Source organism: Phascolarctos cinereus, unplaced genomic scaffold (assembly GCF_003287225.1).
Source record: "Phascolarctos cinereus isolate Bilbo 61053 unplaced genomic scaffold, phaCin_HiC Scaffold_726;HRSCAF=1367, whole genome shotgun sequence".
In the NCBI taxonomy this organism is placed as follows: Eukaryota; Metazoa; Chordata; class Mammalia; order Diprotodontia; family Phascolarctidae; genus Phascolarctos; species Phascolarctos cinereus.
In genome coordinates, this window is record NW_027556098.1 from 396,157,581 (window position 1) to 396,179,968 (window position 22,388).

Sequence of the window (22,388 nt, forward strand, 5' to 3'; positions counted from 1 at the left end):
TTTCTTCTCCGAGTATCATCCTCTCTCATCCCTTAATTTTATTCTCCAGATATGACCCCTTAATCTTCAACTCACCCTGTGCCCTCTATCTATCTATATATACATACATACAATTTTTTTCCTTCAACTACCCTAATACTGACAAAGTTCTCATGAGTTACAAATATCATCTTTCCATGCAGGAATGTAAACAGTTCAATCTTAATAAGTCTCTTATGATTTCTCTTTCCTGTTTACCTCTTCATGTTCCACTTGAGTCCTGTATTTGAAAGTCAAATTTTCTGTTTAGCTCTGGTCTTTTCATCAGGAATGCTTGAAAGTCCTCTATTTCACTGAATGACCATTTTTTCCCCTGAAGGATTATACTCAGTTTTGCTGGGTAGGTGATTCTTGGTTGTAATCCTATCTCCTTTGCCCTCCGGAATATTATATTCCATGCCCTGCGGTCCTTTAATGTAGAAGCTGCTAAATCTTGTGTTATCCTGATTGTGTTTCCACAGTACTTGAATTGTTTCCTTCTGGCAGCTTGTAATATTTTCTCCTTGACCTGGGAACTCTGGAATTTGGCTACAATATTCCTAGGAGTTTTCCTTTGGGGATCTCTTTCAGGAGGAGATCTGTGGATTCTTTCAATTTCTATTTTGCCCTCTGGTTCTAAAATATCAAGTTTTCCTTGATAATTTCTTGAAAGATGATGTCTGGGCTCTTTTTTTGATCATGGCTTTCAGATAGTCCAATAATTTTTAAATTCTCTCTCCTGGATCTATTTTCCAGGTCAGTTGTTTTTCCAATGAGATATTTCACATTGTTTTCTAATTTTTCATTCTTTTGGATTTGTTTTACAGTGTCTTGATTTCTCATAAAGTCACTGTCTTCCAATTGCTCTATTCTAATTTTTAAGGAAGTATTTTCTTCAGTAATCTTTTGGACTTCCTTTTCCATTTGGCCAATTTTTCTTTTTAGGGCATTTTTCTCCTCATTGGCTTTTTGGACCTCTTTTGCCATTTGGGTTAGGCTGTTTTTTAAGGTGTTATTTTCTTCAGTATTTTTTTGGGTCTCCTTTAGCAAGCTGTTGACTTGTTTTTCATGATTTTCTTGCGTCACTTTCATTTCTCTTCCCAGTTTTTCCTCTACTTCCCTTACTTGCTTCTCAAAATCCCTTTTGAGCTCTTCGAAGGCCTGGGACTGATTCATATTTTTCTTGGAGGCTTTGGATGTAGGAGCTTTGATTTTGTTGTCTTCTTCTGGTTGTATATTTTGATCTTCTTTTTCACCAAAGTAAGGTAATATAGTCTGCTTGCTCATGATCCCAGCCAATTACTTGAGTTTTAAACTCCTTGTGAAGGTAAGAGTCTGCTTCCAATGTGGAGAGTGTACTGTCCCAAGCTTCAGGGGTTTGTACAGCTGTTTTCAGAGGTACTTGTAGGGACCTGTAAATTTTCAGTTCTTCCAAGGTGGTATGATAAAGGGGCAAAGTGTTTACTCCTTTCCTGGCCTGTGACCACAAGTATTCCTTTCTGTCCCATAACTGTGAGGAGGGGTTCCTCTCCACGGTCACTACAAGCTCCACCACTCCAGCGCTCCTCCTCACCCCAGCACTGCTGTCCAGAACTGTGACCTAGATCCACACACGGGCAAAGCAAGAGATTCCTGCCTCAGCACTGGCAAAGAGATCCCTGCAGTCCCTCTCTTATCAGCCACTGGATTCCCCCTCAGTCTGTGGGCCAGAAGCTCGGGAAGCAGCTGCCCCTCCCAGGGCCAGGATCTTGGGGAACGGAGCTGAAACCCCGCCTTCCTCTCTGACCACCGACAGAAACAGACTTTTCCCACTGACCTTCTAAGTTGTCTTTGGCATTCATGGATTGAGGAGTCTGGAAACCTCCACGGCTGCCCGTGATTCACTCCTCTGAGGCTTCCTCCAGGTTTGCTGCGGCCTGCGCGCCCACACTGCGCTGAGCTGCGCTGCCAGCCCGGCACGATACACCTTTCTGATCAATCATCCAGGTTATCTTGGGCTGGAAATTTGTTTCACTCTGTCTTTGTGTGGGTTCTGCTGCTTCAGAATTTGTTTAGAGCCATTTTTTATAAGTATTTGGAGGAGTTTGGGGGAGAGCTCAAGCAAGTCACTGCTTTCACTCCACCATCTTGGCTCCCCCCCCCCATCAATTTAAAACTTAAAGGGAACTTTGAGATCATTTTGTTCAACCTCCTTCATTTTATAAATGAAATTGAGATCCCAAAACATTGAGAGACTTGCCTACATTTACCCAGCTAGCAAATGGCAAAGAGGAGATTTGAATCTATGTCTTCTCACTCCAAATCCAATACTCTGCTGCAGTACTCAAAAATTTCCAGTCCTGGTGGTAGCTATGGCTTTGAAAAAGTAGAAGAGTCTGGGCAATTCTGGGACTTTCCACATACAGTAGGTCCTCTGAGGGAGTCAGTGAGAACAGTAGGGAGGAAAGAGGATGGTGGGGAGCAGATGGGTGTGAATTTTTAAAAATGTTCTTTAATATTATAATTTTAATATAAATTTCATAATACGAATATACAAAATATATTTATACAGTACAAATATAATATATTACAATTTTGATATTATAAATATTGATAAAATCAACAAACACAATCATTCCATAAAGACAAAAGACCATAGCAAAGGATTGTATATGAGACCATGAGTGTCTGTTATATATATCTTATTTTTTAAAATAAATCACAAGTTCTACGTGATATTACAAAACTGGCCTCCTTTCAAGTGTCTCCCATTGTCCTTCCTTCTGCTTTCCTTTGTGCATTTAGAAGTATTGTATTGATGCTCTTTTTTTTTTTTTGGTCATCATTAGCACTACGCCCTTCCCTTTTAACTTTTTCTTCCACCTCCCCCACTTCCAAGACAACAAAATAAACTTGTAACATATAAGCATAGTCAAGAAAAACAAATCCATACATTGCTTGTGCCTGAAAATGCATGTTTCATTCTGCACATGTGGAGCAGCACCTCTTCTAGGAAGTGGAAAGCATGTTTTCTCAGTAGGCTTCTGGAGTCATAGCTGACCAGAGTTCAGAATCCTTAAGCCTTTCAAAATTGTTTTCCTTTATATTGTGGCTATTGTATAAATTGTACTGTGTATAAATAGGTTGTGCTCACTTGATTCTGTATCAGTTCATGCAAGTCTTCCTAGGTTTCTCTGACAGCATCCCTTTCATCATTTTTTGTGGTTTTGATCCTTTGTGACCCTGTTTTTCTTTTTTTTTTTGATTAGGCAATGGGGTTAAGTGACTTGCCCAGGGTCACACCCCTAGTTAAGTATTATGTGTCTGAGACTGGATTTGAACTCAGGTCCTCCTGAATCCAGGGCCAGTGCTCTATCCACTGCGCCACCTAGCTGCCCCACGACCCTGTTTTTCTTAGCAGAGATACTGGAGTGGTTTGCCATTTCCTTTTCCAGCTCATTTTACAGATGAGGACACTGAGGTAAACAGGATTACATGACTTGCCTAGGGTCACCCAACTAGGAAGTGTCAGAGGCGAGATTTGAACTTAGGAAGAGGAATCTTCCTGACTCTAGACCAAGCACTCTATCCACTGTGCCACTTACCTGCTCTTAACATACAATAATATTCCATATTATATTCATAATTTCTATGGCCATTACCCATTCGTGAATTATTTTAAACCCAGAGTAATTGCCTCTTAGAAATCTCTTTCCTGAGGAGGCCTCCACATACATACCAGAGGTCTGCTTTCTCCCCATTATCTTTTGAGTGTCCCTGGTTGGAAGGCAAAATCTTCTGTGCTTCCATTTTTCTTTTTCTCTACCTTGACTTAAGGGCACTGGCCATGGTGCTGAAGGCCAATGACTGTCTCTATTCCCCAACCTATCTTTTACCTTGTGGAGGTTTGATTCATAGCATTTTAGATTCATAGAATCTGAGAGTTTTGAGAGAGCTTAGAAACCATCTATCCAACTTCCTATCCCACACAGAAATCCCATCCACAGTCTCCTAAGGAAAGGAGTCATCTGACCTCTGCTAGAATGTTTCTAGTGATTGAGCATTTATATTGCTTCTCTTGTGTGTCAGCTTTAATTGTTAAGAATTTTTCCTTGTGACATAGTAGATCAGGTCAGGAAGACCTGAATTCAAATCCCACCTTTAATACCTTAGTATCTGTATGACCATGGCCAATACACTAAATGTCTCTGAACCTTAGTTTCCTTATCTGTAAAATGGGTATAATTTTTTATTGCAACTATGATTTCATTGGCATAGAGAACTCTGACTCAGGACAGAATTGGGCCTTACTTCTTCAACTTAGAATATCAGAGAATTTCTTGGTGCTCTAAGAAATTAAGTGGCTTTTCCAGGGTCACACAGTCAATATGTGTCAGAGATGGGACTTGGACTCAAAGACTAGCTTACTCTCTCCTATGTCCCAATGTTAATAATACCAGGAATGCCTCATAACAACGATGCAAGTTTTACAGTGGCATCAGAATGTTAGTTATTATTATATTGGCCTAAAAATGTCTCTGTGGTTTCAACCAGCTTCTAAAATACTTGAACATAACTCTTTTGTGCAATCCAATCCAAACAGTACATGTTAGGTGATATTAGATACAAGGTGCCATCCATGGTCTTCTTGTTTCTGGGCTAAACGTGCTCCTTCAGAAAGTATCCAGTAAGACCTGGTTTTGATTTCTTTCAACATCCTGGTGGCCTTCTTTCTTCCTCATACACTGGTATGCTCATGTACTCTCAAAAGTCTACTCTACTATTCTACTCAGAAGTCTTCAACTCTACATTGCTTACTGAATGAAGGGATTTTGGAATACAAGGCCCTTGGAAATTGGGCTTCAGCCTCTGTCTCCAATATTATCTCATTCCAGTCTCCTTCATGTACTACTTTGTGTTTTAGCCAGGCTAGATGGCTCTCCATCCCTTGTTCTCCCCCACCCTCTCCCATCTCTCTACCTTTGCTTGTACTATCCTTCATACCTGGAATGGATTCTTGCCCCTGTCTTGATCCCTCTCTTCCTTCAAATCCCATCTCAGTTGTCACTTCTTCCACTCTTTTCCTAAAATGTAAGTCTGTTCATGTCAACCCCTCTCCCCCCTACTTAATAAATTTCAGTGGCTCCCAATTGCCTCTAGGAGCAAATACAAAATGATTTGTTTGGCATTCAAAGCCATTTCTAACCTAACCTCCTCCTGCCTTCCAGTCTTCTTACATGCTACTCCCCAAAACATACTCTTCCATCCAGTGTCATGGATTCTTAGCTGTTCTATGAATAAGACTTTCTATCTCTAGGCTCTAGGCGTTTTCTCTGTCTGTCCCCCATACCTAGAATTCTCTTCCTCCTTCATTCTGACTATTGACCCCTGGTTTCCTTTAAGTCCCAACCAAAGTCCCACCTGCTATAGGAAGCCTTCCCCAACCCTTCTTAATTCCAGTACCTTCCCTCCCTCTTTTAATTATTTCTTCTTGTCCTGTATATAGCTTGCTTTGTATATCTGTTAGACTATTGTCTCCTCCATTAGAGTTGCAAGCTCTGTGATGACAAGGCCTGTATTTTTTTGTTTTTGTTTTTTTTGTTTTTGCCTCTTTTTATGACCTAAGCACTTAGCTCAGTGCCTGGCACATAGTAGGTACTAAATAAATGTTTACTGATTGATTAATTGATTACTCCTCTAGTCAAGTCAAGTCAAATCAACAGCAATTAAGCATTTACCATGTGCCAGGAACTGTGCTAAGCCCTGGAAATATAAATACAAGCAGAAAAACAACACACACAAGAGAGCTGGGGGTAGGGTGAAGGGATAAAAGTACCCATCCCAGGAGCATTGTGGAGAAAATTTAGGAGTAGAAGTAAGCTTCCAAGGTAAAGATGTTTCTGGAGCATTATAGAGAAAGATCAGGTGAGTTAGGAGTGCAGCCTGGAGAGGAGTGAAGAATTCTTTATAGCCCTTTGGGCATAGTTCCAAATTGTTCTCCAAAATGGTTGGATCATTTCACAACTCCACCAACAATGCATTAGTGTTCCAATTTTCCCACATCTTCTCCAACATTTATCATTTTCCTGTTTTGTCATGTTGGCCAATCTGATAGGTGTGATGTGGTACTTCAGAGTTGTTTTGATTTGCATTTCTCTAATCAATAGTGATTTAGAGCATTTTTTCGTATGACTATAGATGGCTTTAATTTCTTCATCTGAGAACTGATTGTTTATATCCTTCATCCATTTATCAAGTGGGGAAACAAATAATGATTCTTAATAAAAAGAAGTAGTACCTGTCCTCCAAGGGCTCACAATCTAATGGAGTTGGGGGAGACAACACACAAAAGAAGGCAGGAAAGGGGGGTGTTCTGTGGAGTGGTTGGCCTGGGCTGCCTCCTTAAAATGAAGGGTCTGGGAGAAACCAGCCAATCAGAGGGAGAGGCCCTGGGGCAGAAGGAATTTCCAGTGTGTGACATCCAGGCATGAGTGAATCTTGGATGAAGAGATTTGAAGCACCAGAGAGTAAGGAATGAAGCCTAGAAAGGAATGGGGCGTCCCATGAAAGGGTTTTCTCCTTCCTCACTGACCTCAGAGAACTCAGAGAACCTGAGAATTTGTTGTAGCTGGTATTAAAATATATTAGTTGAATTGGTGGGATGAGGGCAAAGGAGAAGTCCAGACAGTGTGCTGCAGGAAAACCTGAGGGAGAGAAGTCTTGGGTCCACCTGAGCCTGGTCTAGGCTTCCATCCCTGCACTGGACATTTAAAGGAGAAGCCAAATGAGGAAGTAGGATGGTTTGAGCATCGTCTCAGCTGGAGAAATGAGAAAGTGGCATTATTTGGGAGTTATTCTAATGCAAGGTTCTTAACCTGGGCCTGTGAAGCTGCTTACAATTTTTTTTAATACCTGTTTTTCAATATCTAAGTGGCTTCCTTTTGTAGCTGATGTATTTTATGACTTAAAGAACATGATTCTGGGAAGGGGTCCATAGGCTTCACCAGACGGCCAGAGTGGCGGGGAATGACACAAAGAAGGTCAGGAGCTCCTGCTCTAGGGAGAGAAACAGCATGATGCTGTGGAAAGAGCTCTGGAATTGAGGCAGAGGAGCCGGGATGAAATCCCAGCTCTGTCTCCATGTGATCTTGGGCAAGGGATTTAACCTTTGTGGGGCCTCAGTTTCCCAGTCTGCAAAATGAGGTGATTGGACTACTTGGCACCTGAGGCTCTTTTTAACTCTAAATCGATGGTTCTCTGACCTTAGGATCATTCTCGGCCCCATTCTGGTACCCGTCCCAACTCCCCAGGTACCAAGGATTCCCTGGAGCAGCTGGCTTGTCTCCACGGGTCCTGTTGGTAGTGACAGGCCAGATCAGCCTCCCAGATTGCCAGGCAGGCTGAGTCAGCAGTCCAGGAAGCACCCTGGTTACGGGAAAGAGGAGAATGAGGTGAAGCCCAGGGACCACGTGCTGGCTGGGTCTGGCTTTAGTGGGGAGAAAAGGTTTGAATCAGTCAGTCTAGGCAGGGTTCCCACTGGGGAGCTCTCAGCAGGAGATCCAAGCATCATGTGGAGGTGGGGAGGAAGTGGAGACTCCCCAAGAGAGCCTAAGAAGGCACCTTTTGAGGGCTGGAGTAAGGGGAAGTATGGGTGTATGTGTGTGTGTGTGTGTGTGTGTGTGTGTGTGTGTGTGTGTGTGTGTGTGTGTGTGTGTGTGTGTGTGTGTGTGTGTGTGTGTGTGTTAGGGAGCCATGCCTCTTCTTTCTGTCCAGGGCACCCTGCCTCTCTTTAAGGTGATTAATGGAGATGCTCCAGTTGTTGTGAGTTCTTCCTTCTCAGCTACCTACCTGGGAGAAGATAGGAAAGTGTGTGAGAGAGGGAGAGAAAGAGAAAGAGAGAGACAGAGACAGAGACAGAGAATGTGTGTATATACCAGCTACATGACTCTCCTAAGGTATGAAGTTTCTAAAGTAGGAGATTTCTGCTGCTGTCCTATCTCATGGACCATCCTAGCAGCTTCTAACCTTTTGATCTCTTCTTTCTCCCCATTTTCTGTCTCATTCCTCCTCATTTCCTCCTTTCCCTGCCTCCCTGTTTTTCTCTTTGCTCACTGTGAACCTTAAAAAAACCTATTAAAATATAAAAAAAAACCCCATCTATTTCTTTCAAGTCTGACCACAACTTGGTGAAATCTCCATTTTACAGAAGATGAAACTGAGGTAGGTTGGGTGACTTGTAACCAGAGTCACACAGCTTAGAGATATCAGAGGCAGGGTTTGAACTCAGGTCTTTCTGACTTTAGGTGGGAATGACTGATCAAGTAGTGAACCCGGTCTGCTATGTCACACTACCCCGGACCCCCCCACCCCACGATATCATGTTACCTACCAAACAGATTGCCATAGCTCCCTACCAAACAGATTGCCATAGCTCAGTTGTGTCCAACTCTTCATGACCCTGTGTGGGGCTTTCCTGGCAAAAAACCCCAACAAAAACAAAAAACTGGAGTAGTTTGCTATTTCCTTCTCCAGCTCATTTTACAGATGAGGAAACTGAGGCAAATAGGGTTAAATGACTTTCTCAGGGTCATACAGCTACTAAGTGTCTGAGACTGCAATTGAATTCAGGCCCATCCCTCTATCCGCTGCACCACCTAGTTGCTCCAATAAATAGATGAAATATTTATTAACATCCATCTAATCTCTGTTTGTAGAACTGCAGCTCTCCCTACTTCTGTCTGTCTCTCTGACATTGCCGCTACCCTGGTGAAGACCTTTATTGCCTCATGCCTGGATCATTGCAGTAGGCTGGTTGGACTCCCTGCCACAGATCGAGATCCCTCCTTACTGTAGTCCACCTTCTCACCAGTCAAATTGAACTCCTTAAAGTGAAGATCCCATCATGTGTCGCCCTCCTCAGTACGCTCTGGCGGCTCTCCATCACCTTCAGCACCAAATCTAAAATCCTCTGTTTAGCATTCAAAGCTCTTCATAAGCTGCTCCCTCCTCCGTCTTTCCAGTCTTCCCACACCTTCTAGCTCTGTGCATTGTGAGAGCCAGATGCTGGCTTCTTTCCTGTTCCTTGGACAGGACACTTCATCTCCTGACCCGGAGCATTTTCCTTGGCTGTCCTCCACGCCCCGAATGCTTTTCCTCCTCATCTCTGCTTCCTGGCTTCATCCAAGTCCCGGCTGAGATCCCACCTTCCACAGGAAGCCTTTCCCATTCCCCCTTAACTGCGAGGGTTTCCCTCTGGAGATTGCTCCCATAGCTGTTCTATGCTGTCTCTGCCATGGGTGACCTCCTTGAGAGCGGGCCCTCTCTCCTTGGTCTTTTTTTCCGTATACTCAGTGCTTAGCACAATGCCTGCCCCGTATTAGGCACTTCATCAGTGTTTATTGGCTGACCACTTGTCTTTCCACTTCTCTCTCTTGACTCACCTAATGAACATCTCTTGACTCACCTAATGAACATCGGTTGATCTCAATCTCTGTTTTTTTTTTCTTCTTCTCAAATCTGTTGCTCTGTCTTCTCCATTATTCTTTGTCCATCTCTCTTAGCTCTCTATAGAGTTGGTTGAACCTCTCATCCCCCGCCTCCCTGTCTCTTTCTCCTCTCTTCTTTCCTGTCTTCTCTCTGTCTCTGTCTCTCTTTCTCTCCCTCCCCTCTCTCCCTCTCCTCCCCTCTTCTTTCCCTCCCTTCCTGTCTCTATCTTTCTCCTCTCTTCTTCTTTCCTTTTTCTCTCCCTCCCCTCCCTCCTTCTCCTCCCCCTTCTTTCCCTCCCTCCCTGTCTCTATCTTTCTCCTCTCTTCTTCTCTCCTGTCCACCCCTCTTCTCTCTCTCTCTCTCTCTCTCTCTCTCTCTCTCTCTCTCTCTCTCTCTCCCCCTCCCCCTTCTCCTCCCCCCTCTCCCCTCACCTTATATATTAATGACAATGATATTAACATTCCTAAATCAAAGGGTCACTAGCCTTCCCACCCAAACCTAATCAGGTTGGGGGTGGGGAATGGGATCTTTCCCATCATCTGCCTTGCCTCATCTGTGAAGAGAGATGAGTAAACATCTCCCTCAAAGGGACAGTGTTGTTTTGTTTGTTTTTTTTCCCAGTGGGAATACTGTGGTTTTAAGCACCCTTATCTACATATAAATGTGCCATTTTCCGCCTGTACAGACAGGAAACTAAATCCAGGAAGCCAAGCTTGAGAGCTACCTAAATTACCTTGTCTCATAAGGAGGGGGGAGTGTCAGCGTCGACAGGCGAGAGCAGGAATGGGGTGGCTTCTGCCATAGAAACAGACTGAACGGTGACAAACATTTGGTGGGGGACGTCACGCACGGGACGTGAAGGTTTCAGGAGACCTCCAGATTCTGGGATGGGGGGAAGGAAGGGCATGTGCCCAAACGTCCAGAGACTCTGTGTGTGTGTGTGTGTGTGTGTGTGTGTGTGTGTGTGTGTGTGTGTGTGTGTGTGTATTCCTACCATCCTTTGTGGCGATAGCTCCAGGGCATGAGCGGAGTCTGAGGACACTAGTTAAAATTCAGAAGTATGTAAAAACTCAATCATCAGCCTGGGCTGATGAGAACAGAAGAGTGTACATATGCAAAACCTCCCCATCAGGGGAGTCCCTTTCAAAAGACAGGCGTCTCAGGGCTGCCTGTATTACCTTTTCATGCTGGCCAAATCACTCTCCAGAATAGAAAGCTTGCATCGAGCTGGCCTGGCTTAGACCTTCATCGCGCCCAAGCTGGACTGTTTCCTTTGATTGTTGGTTGTCAGTGCCCACTTGGTGTCTGGGGAGAAGTGATTGAGCTGGTGATTAGGCGAGACCAGAGACAAATACTGGTATTTGTCTGTTTGTATTTCCAGAGGAAAGCCCACAGGGAAAGTAATGGGGCATCAGCATTGTGGTTAGTTTTTGGGGTACCTTTTTCCAATTATTCCCAAATGACATGACCATTCATTCCCAGTCAGTCGCTGTCAGAGGGGCAATCTGGTCCTTTATCCGAGTAGATCTCAATGTTAGGAAAATGCAGCTTGGCATGTCGGGTAGGGAGTGAAAGATCTCAATTAAAATTCTACCTCAGATACTTGTTAGCTGGATGACCCTGGTGAGTACCTTAACCTCTCAGCCTCAATTTCTTACTTTTCTGTAAAATCAGGATACAGGCATACAGGGATTATCCTTATTATGCACAGGATAATACCATCTTCATCACTTACCTCCCAGGTTTGCTGTGAGGCTTCAGTGAGATCATGTATGCCGGGCGCTCTGTTGACCTTAAAGCATTTTATAAATGTAAGTAATGTTATTGTCATTATCATCATCATTATTATTATTATTATTATTATCTTCTAGGGAAGCAATGATGAGCTGTCTGATAATGAAGAGGAGATGGAAGAGAAATCTGACAGTGAGGGGAGTGACTATTCTCCTAATAAAAAGAAGAAGAAGAAACTCAAAGAGAAGAAAGAGAAAAAATCCAAGCGGAAAAAGAAGGATGAAGATGATGATGATAATGAAGATGGAGGTTTAAAGGTAACTGAAATCCGGATGCTCTTGGGACTTGAAGGAGCCAGTTTCTGACATGTTAGCTGTGTGACTATGGGCGGATCACTTTACCTCTCTCCACCTCAGTTTCCTTGCCTGTAAAATGGTGCCATAGTACCTGTGGTATGTGATGGGGGTGGGGGGAAAAGGAGCCAGTTTCTGACATATTAGCCGTGTGACTATGGGTGGATCACTTTACCCCTCTCTGCCTCAGTTTCCTCACCTGTAAAATGGTGCCATAGTACCTGTGGTATGTGATGGGGGTGGGGGGAAGGGGGATGTTGTAGGGACTAAGTGGGGTAATATATTTAAAGTGCTTTGCTGTTGTTTGATCGTTTCAGTCACGTCTGACTCTCCATGACCCCCTGTGGGGTTTTCTTGGCAAAGATACTGAAGTGCTTTACCTTTTCCTTCTCCAGCTCATTTTACAGATGAGGAAACTGAGGCAAATAGGGTGAAGTGACTCGCCCAGGGTCACACAACTGGGAAGTGTCCGAGGTCGGATTTGAACTCAGGAAGTCTTCCTGACTCCAGGCCAGCTCTGTCCACTATGGCGCCACCTAGCTGCCCCTATGAAGTGCTTTACAGACCTTCACAGGGTCAGCTATTCTGATCAATCAATCAATCAATGAGCGAGCACTTACCCTGTGTGGGGCACTATCCTAAGCACTGGGGATACAAAGACAAAACCTGCCCTCAAGGAGATTGCATTCTATTGAGTGTATTCTATTATTCTACTGGATAGACTTGAGCTCTACGCATATAGACAAGTTTAATATTTGTAAAGGCTTAGCACAGGACCGCGCACACAGTAGGTGCTTCATAAATGCTTGCCCCCTCCCGTTTCTGAGGTTGAGAGCCTTCAGATAACTTTCTTCCCCATCTTCTGACATAAGAACTGTGGTTCGAAAATGACATGACCATTCATTCCCAGTCAGTGGCTGTCAGAGGGCCAATCTGGTCCATTATTTGAGTGGCTCTGGATGTTAGGAAAAGTGCCCACAAGAGGGTGCCGTGGGGAAAGGGGAGGCAGAATCCCAGAGGACCACGTGGAGTAACGATGACATTTTTTAAAGAGACTGTGGAGGGAAATTGGTGCCGATGCACTGGCCACTTTGGACAATAAGGAGCCTTCGGGCAGAGAGGCAGCTCGTTATGGGCGTGGTGACATCTCACTTAGGGGAGCCTCCTGCTTGGAACTGCTTGGGTATACCCAGATACTCAAAAGACCTGTGACTTTTGTCAGCATGAGAAATGCTTGGTATGGGAACTCCCCTTCACCTGAGTGCTGCGTCTGGAGTCAGGAAGACCTGAGTTCAAATCCAGCCTCAGACACTTACTAGCTGTGTGACCCTGCCCTGTTTGCCTTAGTTTCCTCATCTGTAAAATGAGCTGGGGAAGGAAATGGCAAATCATTTCAGTATCTTTGTCAAGAAAACCCCAAATGGGATCATGGAGAATCGGACATGACTGAAACAAGTCAACAGCATTTTTACTGGGCAACTAGGTGGCACCACAGTGCATAGAGTGCCAGGCCTGGAGTCAGGAAGACTCATCTTTCTGAGTTCAAAACCAGCCTCATATACTTAGTAGATGTGTGACCCTGGGCAAGTCACTTAACCTTGTTTGCCTCAGTTTCCTCATCTGTAAAATGAGCTGGGGAAGGAAATGGCAAACGACTCCGGTATCTTTGCTAAGAAACCTCCAAGTGGGGTCTTCAAGAGTCAAACACAACTGAAACGACTAGCTAATAGCTATGACTTAACTAGATAAGTCCTAGGGAGTTGTTTGAGGTGTCCTTAACTTTCCTGTGCTCAGTCAGCTGGTGTGAGGGGCAGGGTTCGAATCCCCAGGTCTTCCTCACTCCAAGCTCAGCACTCTATCCACTATAGTATGAAAAGCCTCTAACGTGGGGATCTCAAACAACAACGGAAACTTAGAATTTTGGACTTAATCAGTCAGTCAACATTTAATAAGGGCCCACTATGTACTTGGCACTATGCTAAGGCAAAAGACAGTCTCTGCCCTCAGAGAGCTCACAGATGGATTTGGCGTCAGGAGAGACATGGGCTTACATCTTACTTCAGATCCTTCCTAACTGTGTGATTATGGGAAAGTCACCTCATCTGTATGACGGATTATAAATGCTTGTCTTGCCAACACAACCCAGCAGGACGGAGTCATTTACTATTGGAAAGAAAGTGCTTTCCAAACTTTAAATAGTTTCAAAGTGTGAGTTGATATTGTTATTAATAAATTAATGATAATATTAATAAGCAAACACTACTTCAGAGGCAGTGCTCTTTCTACCGTGTCATTCCCCCTCTCTAAAGCCTCCTGTTGTTTTTCACCTTCTCCATTTGCCCCCCACCATGGAATCCTGGGTGTCGAGCTCAGGGGAAAGCACTTTGTGAAGGCTAACAGGGCCGTGGAACCTTCTGGGCTGCCATATTGACTCAGGTAGCTGTATCTCACTGGGGCCTGGGCACTCCTCTGGAGGGATCTACCCTTCAGCCCTTGCGAGATTTCCTTTTTTCCAAGGAGCTTGTATGCACACAAGCAACCTTTCTCAGTGCCATGATCCCTGCAGGGTGTCATTGCCAATCAAACAGAGCGGTCAGTTTTCTTAGAGCCTGAGAGAGCTCTTTTTAAAATAAAATACACCTTTAATCCTTCCTCCCTGTCCTCTTCCCCCCAAAAAAGGAACCTTAAGGGGAAAAGAGTAGCCTGTCTCCCTTTCTCCATATCTTCTCTTTGGCCTCGGTAGGAGCCCAAGTCCTCAGGCCAGCTCATGGAGGAGTGGGGCCTGGACGATGTGGATTACCTGTTCTCAGAAGAGGATTATCATACTTTGACCAACTACAAGGCCTTCAGCCAGTTTCTTAGGTAAGCAGCCAGTTGGGTGGGTAGCGATGGGCCCCTCGGGAGCAGCTCTAGTACCTGTGCAAGGGGTGGGATTATAAAGTCCAATCTTGGTTTCCTTTGGGGAGTAAGTTCATGGAGGGCTAAGTTTTCTTAATAAGTATTTACAATAAGTGCCTACTCTGTGTAAGGCAATTGGGTGGAGTGGGGTAGGGGAAGGCGTACAAAGACAACACGAAACAGCTCATCTCCTCAAGGAATCAGTCAGCAAGCATTGTTTAAACATTTCTGAAGTGCCTGGCGCTGTTCCAGGGGCTGGGGATCTAAGTACAAAGAATGAAATCATCCCTACTCTTAAGGAAGTTACATTCTAATCAAGGAGAATAATACGTCTAGCATAAATATAGCTGGTGGTGCATTGGATAGAGCACCAAGCCTGGAGTCAGGAAGATTCGAGTTCAAACGCTTACTAGATGTATGACCCTAGACAAGTCACATAACCCTGCTTGCCTCAGTTTCTTCATCTGTAAAATGAGCTGGAGAAGGAAATGGCAAGTCACTCTAGTATCTTTGCCAAGAAAACCCCAAATATTTGGGTTTAAACCTATTTGGGACCCAGTTTCCTCATCTGTGAAAACGGAGGGGTTGGACTGCATGGCCTCTAGTTCTCAGATCTGGGGTCCATGATCCTAGGAGAGGCAGTGTGGTGGAGTGGGTAGAGCAGTAGATTGGATTCAAGAAGTACTTAGATGCTTATTAAACATGTGACCCTAGGGAAGTCACTTACGTTTTTGGGCCTCAGTTTTCTCATCTGTAAAATGAGAGATTTGGGCCAATGACCTTGACGGTCCCTTCTGGGTCTAGATGTATGATTCTATCATCTAGGGAGTTAGTCTCTAATTAGATAATCTCCAAGGTCCCTTCCAGCTCTTAAATCGATGATCCTTTGATCTGGGCAAAGTCTAGGTCGATCGACAGTCCTCGAGACTAAAGATGGTGGTCATTGATCTCACTCGGTGCCTGAGTTGAGTTCTGGTGGGGAAGGCACCGTCGTAGGGGGATGAGCAGCATTCTGTCCTCCAAGGACTGATCCTTCTTTTGGGGCTATAAGACCTGCCCATTCCTATCTTGCCTCAGACTGGGGTCCATCCAGTTTTAGCCCAGTGGCCTCCTCTCTTCTTCTGGCCCTGGTTTCTGGAGTCAGTCCCTTGGTGACTTGTAACAACCTTGTTCTAAGAGGGACCAAGGCTGGCCTCATGGACTGGTTAGGTGTGCCAGCTGGACCTAGTCAACCTGTAGGTTGTAATTGGTTAACCTAATAATAGCGAGCATTTGAGATTTGCAAAGCATTTTACAAATACCTCACTCGATTTTCACAATAACCTTGGGAGTTAGTTGCTATTATTATCTCCATTATGCAATTGAGGAAACTGAGTCATGCAAGGTAAGTGACTTGCTCAGGGTCACATAGGGGGTAAATATCTGAGGCTAGATCTAGACTCAGGTCTTCCTAACCCTAGGCCCAGCACTCTATTAGCTGTTCAAGTTGTCAGGTTCTGTACCCCATCCTAGCAAATGCTTTGTCTGGGTTCAATAGGAGATAATTGAGCTGGAAGAATCAGAAAATGGGAGTTTTGTTCTTGACTGTCATCTGCAATTCTTCCTACAGGACCTTAGGCCATTTCCCTTCTCCATTCCTTAGTCTTCCAGTCTGTAGAATGGGACTAGTGATTTCTTTTGCACCCGGTAGAAGGTACTTGCAAGAGCTGAGGGGCACTGAGCTTGCAGGGGCTGGTTGTTTGATGGATCTACAGGTGTGTGTGTGTGGGGAGGCTGGGTGTGATTCTCTTCCTGCCTCTGTCCCCTGCTCAGGCCTCTCATTGCCAAGAAGAACCCCAAGATCCCCATGTCAAAGATGATGACGGTGTTGGGGGCCAAATGGCGAGAGTTTAGCGCCAACAACCCATTCAAGGGGAGCTCGGCGGCAGCGGCGGCAGCGGCAGTGGCTGCCGCCGTGGAGACAGTCACCATCGCCCCGCCACTGACCGTCAGTCCACCTCAGCCCCTCCAGCCCATGCCCATCCGTAAAGCCAAGACCAAGGAGGGTAAAGGTAAGTGATGCGCCTTGTTAGCTGGAAGAGAGGTCTAACCTCCTAGCGGGCACTTAGTCTGCCGATCGACAAGCATTTATTAAATACCCACCGTGTGCCAGGAGCCATGCTAAGCACTGGGGTTACAGAGAAAGGCAAAAACAGGTTCCTGCCCTCAAAGAGCCAGTCAACAAGCATTTATTAAGCACCTACTATGTGCTGGACTTCATGTTAAGTGCTGGGGTTGCAAAGAAGGGCAAAAGACGGCCCCACCCCAGTCTGATGAGTTACTGCTATTCATGACCAGAGTCTCTGAGGGCCCCAGAGAGATCTGAGCTTTGAAGGCGGGACAGGTTTTGGACAGGTGGAGAGAGCGAGGGAGGAAACTCCAGGCATGGGAAAGGTACATCTGTTTGGATCCTTATTGGATGGGATTCTGTGTGCCAGTCTCCACTGGCAGGGGAGCTTCCTCTGTGGGAAATCAGTGTTCCTAACATTGAAAAATGATCCTACATCCTGATTGGGAATAGAATCGCTCCACTCAGGCCCCTCAGATGAGAAATCACAGGGAACTCAACAGCTATATATTCCAGTCTGTAACCCCTCAAACCCACTGAAAAAGAACTCGGTATTTATATAACACTTTAAGCACTTTACATGTAATATTTCATTTGATCTTTGCCACATTAAGCACTTTACAAATAATGTTTCATTTTATCTTTGCCACACTCTGGGAGATAGGTGCTCTTATTCCCATTTTGCAGATGAGGAGACTGAGGCAGACAAAAGTTGAATGGCTTGCCCAGGGTCACACAGCTAGTCAGTGTAGTGTGGGCATCCTGCCTCTGCCCAAAGACTTCCTGGGGGTGGGGTGGGGACCCCAGCACCTCCCAAGGAAGCTGGCCTCCCCTCTTTGCTGCTGGTTCTGCTCTCTGGGGATGGACAACCGAAAAGAGATAACGAGGCCTCAGACGAGAGGTCAGGCCCTTCCAAGCTGCCAGCAGGGTTGGCATGGGTTGGGTGTGTGTGTGTGTGGGGGGGATGTGTGGGTCAGGCAAATCAATTGGTGTGACGCGTCTTCTGTCCTGTCTAGGGCCTGGTGTGAGGAAGAAAGTCAAGGGCTCCAAGGACGGAAAGAAAAAAGGCAAAGGGAAAAAAATGGCCGGGTTGAAGTTTCGGTTCGGAGGCATGGCTAACAAGAGGAAAAAAGGCTCCTCAGTAAGTCTGTCTACAAGTCGGTGTGAGCTCAGGTGTGCACGTGTGCGTGGGAATATATGTCCATGGTCGGGTGTGAGCGCTGTGAAACCCTGTGTGTCACTTTACCTTGCTCATCTATAAAGTGGGGATAATAATAGCACTACCTCCTAGGGCGATTGTGAGAATCAAATGAACTAATTTTTTTATAATTTTATTTTATTTTTTTCAATTACATGTAAAGATAGACTTCAACATTCCCTTTTATAAGATTTTGAGTCCCAATTTTTTTCTCCCTCCCTCCCCTCCTTCCTCCTCAAGACAGTGAGCATTCTGATATAGGCTATACATGTACAATCATATTAAACCTAATTCCACATTAGTCATGCTGTGAAAGAAGAATCAGAACAAAAGGGAAAAACCACGAGAAAGAAAAAAAAAGGTGAAATAATGTGCTCCCATCTGCATTCAGACTCCATAGTTCTTTCTCTGGATGTGGATAGCATTTTCCATCGTGAGTCTTTTGGAAATGTCTTAATTCCTTGTATTGCTGAGAAGGGCTAAGTCTATCAAAGCTGGTCATCACACAGTGTCACTGTTACTGTGTACAATGTTCTGGTTCTGCTCCCTTCACTCAGCATCAGTTCATGCAAGTGTTTCCAGGTTTTTCTGAAGTCCACCTTGAGCTAATATTTTTAAAGGGCTTAGCACGATGCCCAGCACACGGGAGGTACTTAATAAATAATTGTTTCCTCTCCCTCCCCTCTTCCTTCTTTCTCTCCTTCCCTCCCTCTCTTTCTTCCCTCCCTCCCTCTTTCCCTCCTTCCTTCCTCCCTCCCTCCCTTCCTTCCTTCTTTCCTTCCTTCCTCCCTTCCTTCCTTCCTCCTTCCTTCCTCCCTTCTTTCCTCCCTTCCTTCCTTCCCTTCCTCCCTCCCTTCCTTCCTCCCTCTCTCCCTCCCTCTTCCCCTCCCTTCCTCCCTCCCTCTCTCCCTCCCTCCCTCCCTCCCTCTCTCCTTCCCTCTCTCTCTCCCTCTTTTTCCCTCCTTCCCTCTATTGGAGGTGGCATTTGAGCTAGGCCTTGAAGCCAGCGCTTCTAAGAAGTGACGTGGGTGGGGAGGGAGTGCATCCTAGACCAGGAGGACCATCTGGTCCAGAGGAGGGAGCAGTAAGTTTGGTGTCTGGCTGGAATGTGGAGTGCCTGAGGAGGAGGAATGTAAAACTTGTCTGCAAAGATAGATTGGAGTCAGATTTCAAAGGGTTTTAAATAGCAAATCGAGGACTTTGTTTGTGTTTTATCCTAGAGGTAAGAGGGGGGCCCTGAAGCTTCTTGAGTGGGAGAGAAGCATGGTCAGCATTGTGTCGAGGCTATCCATTTGGCAGCCAAGGGGAGTACCCTTTGGAAAGGAGAGAGGCTGAAGACAGAGAAACCAAGTACAGTAGTTTAAAGGAGGGGTGATGCAGCTAGTGTTATGGCCATGGAGAAGGAAGGAAGGAAATGAGCATTTATTAATCACTTATTATATGCCGGGCAATATGCTAAACACTTTGCAAATATCTCACGTGATAGGTACTATCCTGCCAGGTAGGTGCTATTATCATCTCCATTTTACAATTGAAGAAACTGAGGCAGACAGTGACTTGCCTAGAACACACAGCTAGTAAGTGTTTGAGGTGGGATTGAAACTCAGCTCTTCCTGAACCCAGGCTCAGTGCTCTATCCACTGCGCCACTGAGCTGTCTCTGTGGTGGAGATCCTTATGGGTGGAGAGAAGGGGCTGAGAGATACTGAGGAAGGAGAATTGACAAGATGGGCAGCTGATTGGATGTGGAGGGTGAGCAGTCAGCATGACAGATGAGCAGGTTTCTAGACTGCAAGTTTGGGTGACTGGAAAGATGGTGGCACCCTTGGTATAGAGAAGGTAGGAGAGGTGGCAATGGGGGAGGGAGATCGTGTTTGGGTCTGCAGGACGTCTAAGCTGAGGCACCCAGCAGGCAGCTGGGGGTGTGAGGTGGGACCTCAGGAGAGAGGAGGGCTGTACCCTTGGAGCAGTCACTGGTTTTGTTTTGGAGGGTGGAGGACTCTGTCTTCTTCTGCCAAGGTGAGGTGGGTTGGGGGCATGAGGCTAATCCCTAGGGTTCTTTCCTGCTCTTTGCCCGAGGGAGGAGGAGGAGGAGAAGGAGGAGGAGGACTCTAGCAGGAGCCCTCTCCCCAACACCACTGCCCTCCCTTCCCGTCAGTGGCTACAACACCCGCTGCGTTCCAGCCCTCGGTAGTGTTCAGCTGTCGTTTTGTATAGAGCTTGTGTGAAGCTTGCCCTCCCACACCACTGTGCAGAAGGGAGAATTAGCCAGCTCTTTAATTATCTGATTATGCCTTGCTGACTTCCCAGTCTGCTTTCCATGATGTTCCTGAGGGAAGGTGGGGAGAAGAGAGCAGCAGCAAACCCGAGCTAGGGACCCTGGCTTAGCGGGTCTGGACTGGCACCCCCTGCTCCTTCCCAAATGTGAGAAGTCATCCTCATCCTCCACACCCACCCCGTCAACACAGCGACTAAGTCTGGCTGTAGATGGTGTTTTAAACCCAAAGCTGCCCACCTCTGCAGAAAGGGGAGGAACTTGCAAAATTTAGTATCTTTTTGAGGGGCTAAACTTGGTCATAGAATTAAACAAAGCCCAGGTGTGTTTTGTTCCAGAATTTTTTATTATAGTAGTCGTCACCAACATCTATCATCTACCTGCCTACCTATCTTTTTTTATCCTTCCTTCCTTCCTTCCTTCCTTCCTTCCTTCCTTCCTTCCTTCCTTCCTTCCTTCCTTCCTTCCTTCCTCCCTTCCTTCCTTCCTTCCTCCCTTCCTTCCTTCCTTTTCTTTTCTTTCCTTCTTCCCTTCCTCCTTTCTTTCTTTCTTTCTTTCTTTCTTTCTTTCTTTCTTTCTTTCTTTTTCTTTCTTTCTTTCTTTCTTTCTTTCTTTCTTTCTTTCTCTCTCTCTTTCTTTCTCTCTCTCTTTCTTTCTTTTTTTCTCTCTTTCTTTCTTTCTTTCTTTCTTCTTTCTTTCTTTCTTTTTCTTCTTTCTTTTTCTTTCTTTCTTTCTTTCTTTCTTTCTTTCTTTCTTTCCTTTCTCCTTACCTTCCTTTTTCCTTCCTTTTTCTTCCTTTTTTCTCTATTTATTTTTTGGCATTAATTTTTAAAAAAAATTTTGAGTTTCAAATTTTGTCCCTCTCTCCTGCCCCCAGCCCCACCCATTGGGAAGGAAAGCAATATGGTATTAATTATGCACAACTCTTTATTAAGAACTTATTGAATGCTTACAATTCCTCCTGTCTCACATGCAAATCCCACCGCTGGCACCAGCTCAGTGACCTTGGGCCAGTCACTTACCCTGTGTGCCTCAGGTCATTTCCTAGGATTTATCTACGCATTAAACTGTCCGGTCTCTGTATCTTTGACTTCCTCATTAGAATGTAAGCCCCTTGTAAATAGGGATGGTTTCATTCGTTGTATTTGCAGCAGTAGCACCTGGCATGATGCCTGGCACATAGTAGGAGCTTAGAAAATACTTGTTGATCGACAGACACGAATTCTACCCTCCAGAAACTTACAGTGTAGTTGGGAAATAGGGCCGCTAGGTGGCGCCATAGTGCATAGATTGATGGGCTTAGACTAGGGAAGACTCATCTTCCTGAGTTCGAATCTGGCCTCAGACACTTACAAGCTGTGTGACCCAGGGCAAGTCACTTCACCTCTGTTCACCTCAGTTTCCTTAACTGTAAAATGGGAACAATAATAGCAGCTACCTCCCAGGGTTGTGGTGAGGATCAGATGGTGGTCCATAAATGCTGGTTCCTTCCCCTCCAGCCCCCTGCCCCCCACATCAAGGCTCCCCTGCCATGCACCTGTCCTTTCTTCCTGCAGAGTGAGGAAGACGACCGGGAGGAGTCGGACTTTGACAGTGCCAGCATTAACAGCTCCTCCATGCGTTCTGAGTGTTCTTCAGCCTTGGGCAAGAAGGGCAAGAGGAGAAGGAAGAAGAAGAGAAGTAGGCATTTGGGGGGCCGGGAAGGGGGGTGGGGAGGGTTGGGAGAAAGGGGTCTCTTTCTGCTGGTGGTTGTGGGGCAGGGGTGGTGGGTGGAAGTGAGGACAGTGAAGTGGGGCAAGCCACTCAGAGCCTCAGTTTCCTCATCTGTAAAATGAGGTGAGTGGATTAGACTAGACCAGACTGTCTTTTACAACTCTAATGCTTTGTGATTTCGGTGGGGGGAGGGGAGATGCTCATCTAAGAGATTATATGTGGGTATAAATGGAGGGGGGCTTGGAGTTAGGAGGTCCTGGTTTCAGATCCCACCACTGACACTTGCCAGCAGAGTGGCCTTGGGAAAGTCACCCTCTCTGTGCCTCTAGCAATCCCCTAGGATTTATCTACAAAACTATAGGATTATTTGTGGAGTTTCCCAGGCTGACAAAATAATCAGTCCTTTAAGTGTTTGGAGTATGGCAGGGGCCTATGAAAGGCCAAAAATACTTGGACAGATCCTCCTACCCCATGCTCAACAGGGGCTGCTGAGGAAACTAGGGCTCCAGTTAAGAGACCCTGTTCCCCTGGCTCAGCCACTTACTATCTGTGTGACCGTGGGCCTCAATTTCCCCATCTGTAAAATGAAGAGGCTCACTAGGTGATCTCCAAGCCCCTTTCTTCTCCA

The 22,388-nt window shown here is 45.5% G+C and overlaps 1 protein-coding gene across 5 annotated transcripts in view; it reads left to right on the forward strand.

Annotated features, from left to right (window-relative positions):
• The window catches only part of CHD5 (chromodomain helicase DNA binding protein 5), a 157,128-nt gene that overhangs the window by 60,513 nt on the left and 74,227 nt on the right, over window positions 1-22,388 (forward strand). For all 5 annotated transcript variants that reach the window (XM_020975188.2, XM_078145732.1, XM_020975217.2 and 2 more), the window contains exons 3-7: window positions 11,355-11,534; window positions 14,314-14,432; window positions 16,281-16,519; window positions 17,592-17,716; window positions 21,604-21,727. In XM_020975188.2, coding sequence (XP_020830847.1) covers window positions 11,355-11,534; window positions 14,314-14,432; window positions 16,281-16,519; window positions 17,592-17,716; window positions 21,604-21,727 — 787 coding nt within the window. The remainder of the gene's footprint in view (window positions 1-11,354; window positions 11,535-14,313; window positions 14,433-16,280; window positions 16,520-17,591; window positions 17,717-21,603; window positions 21,728-22,388) is intronic.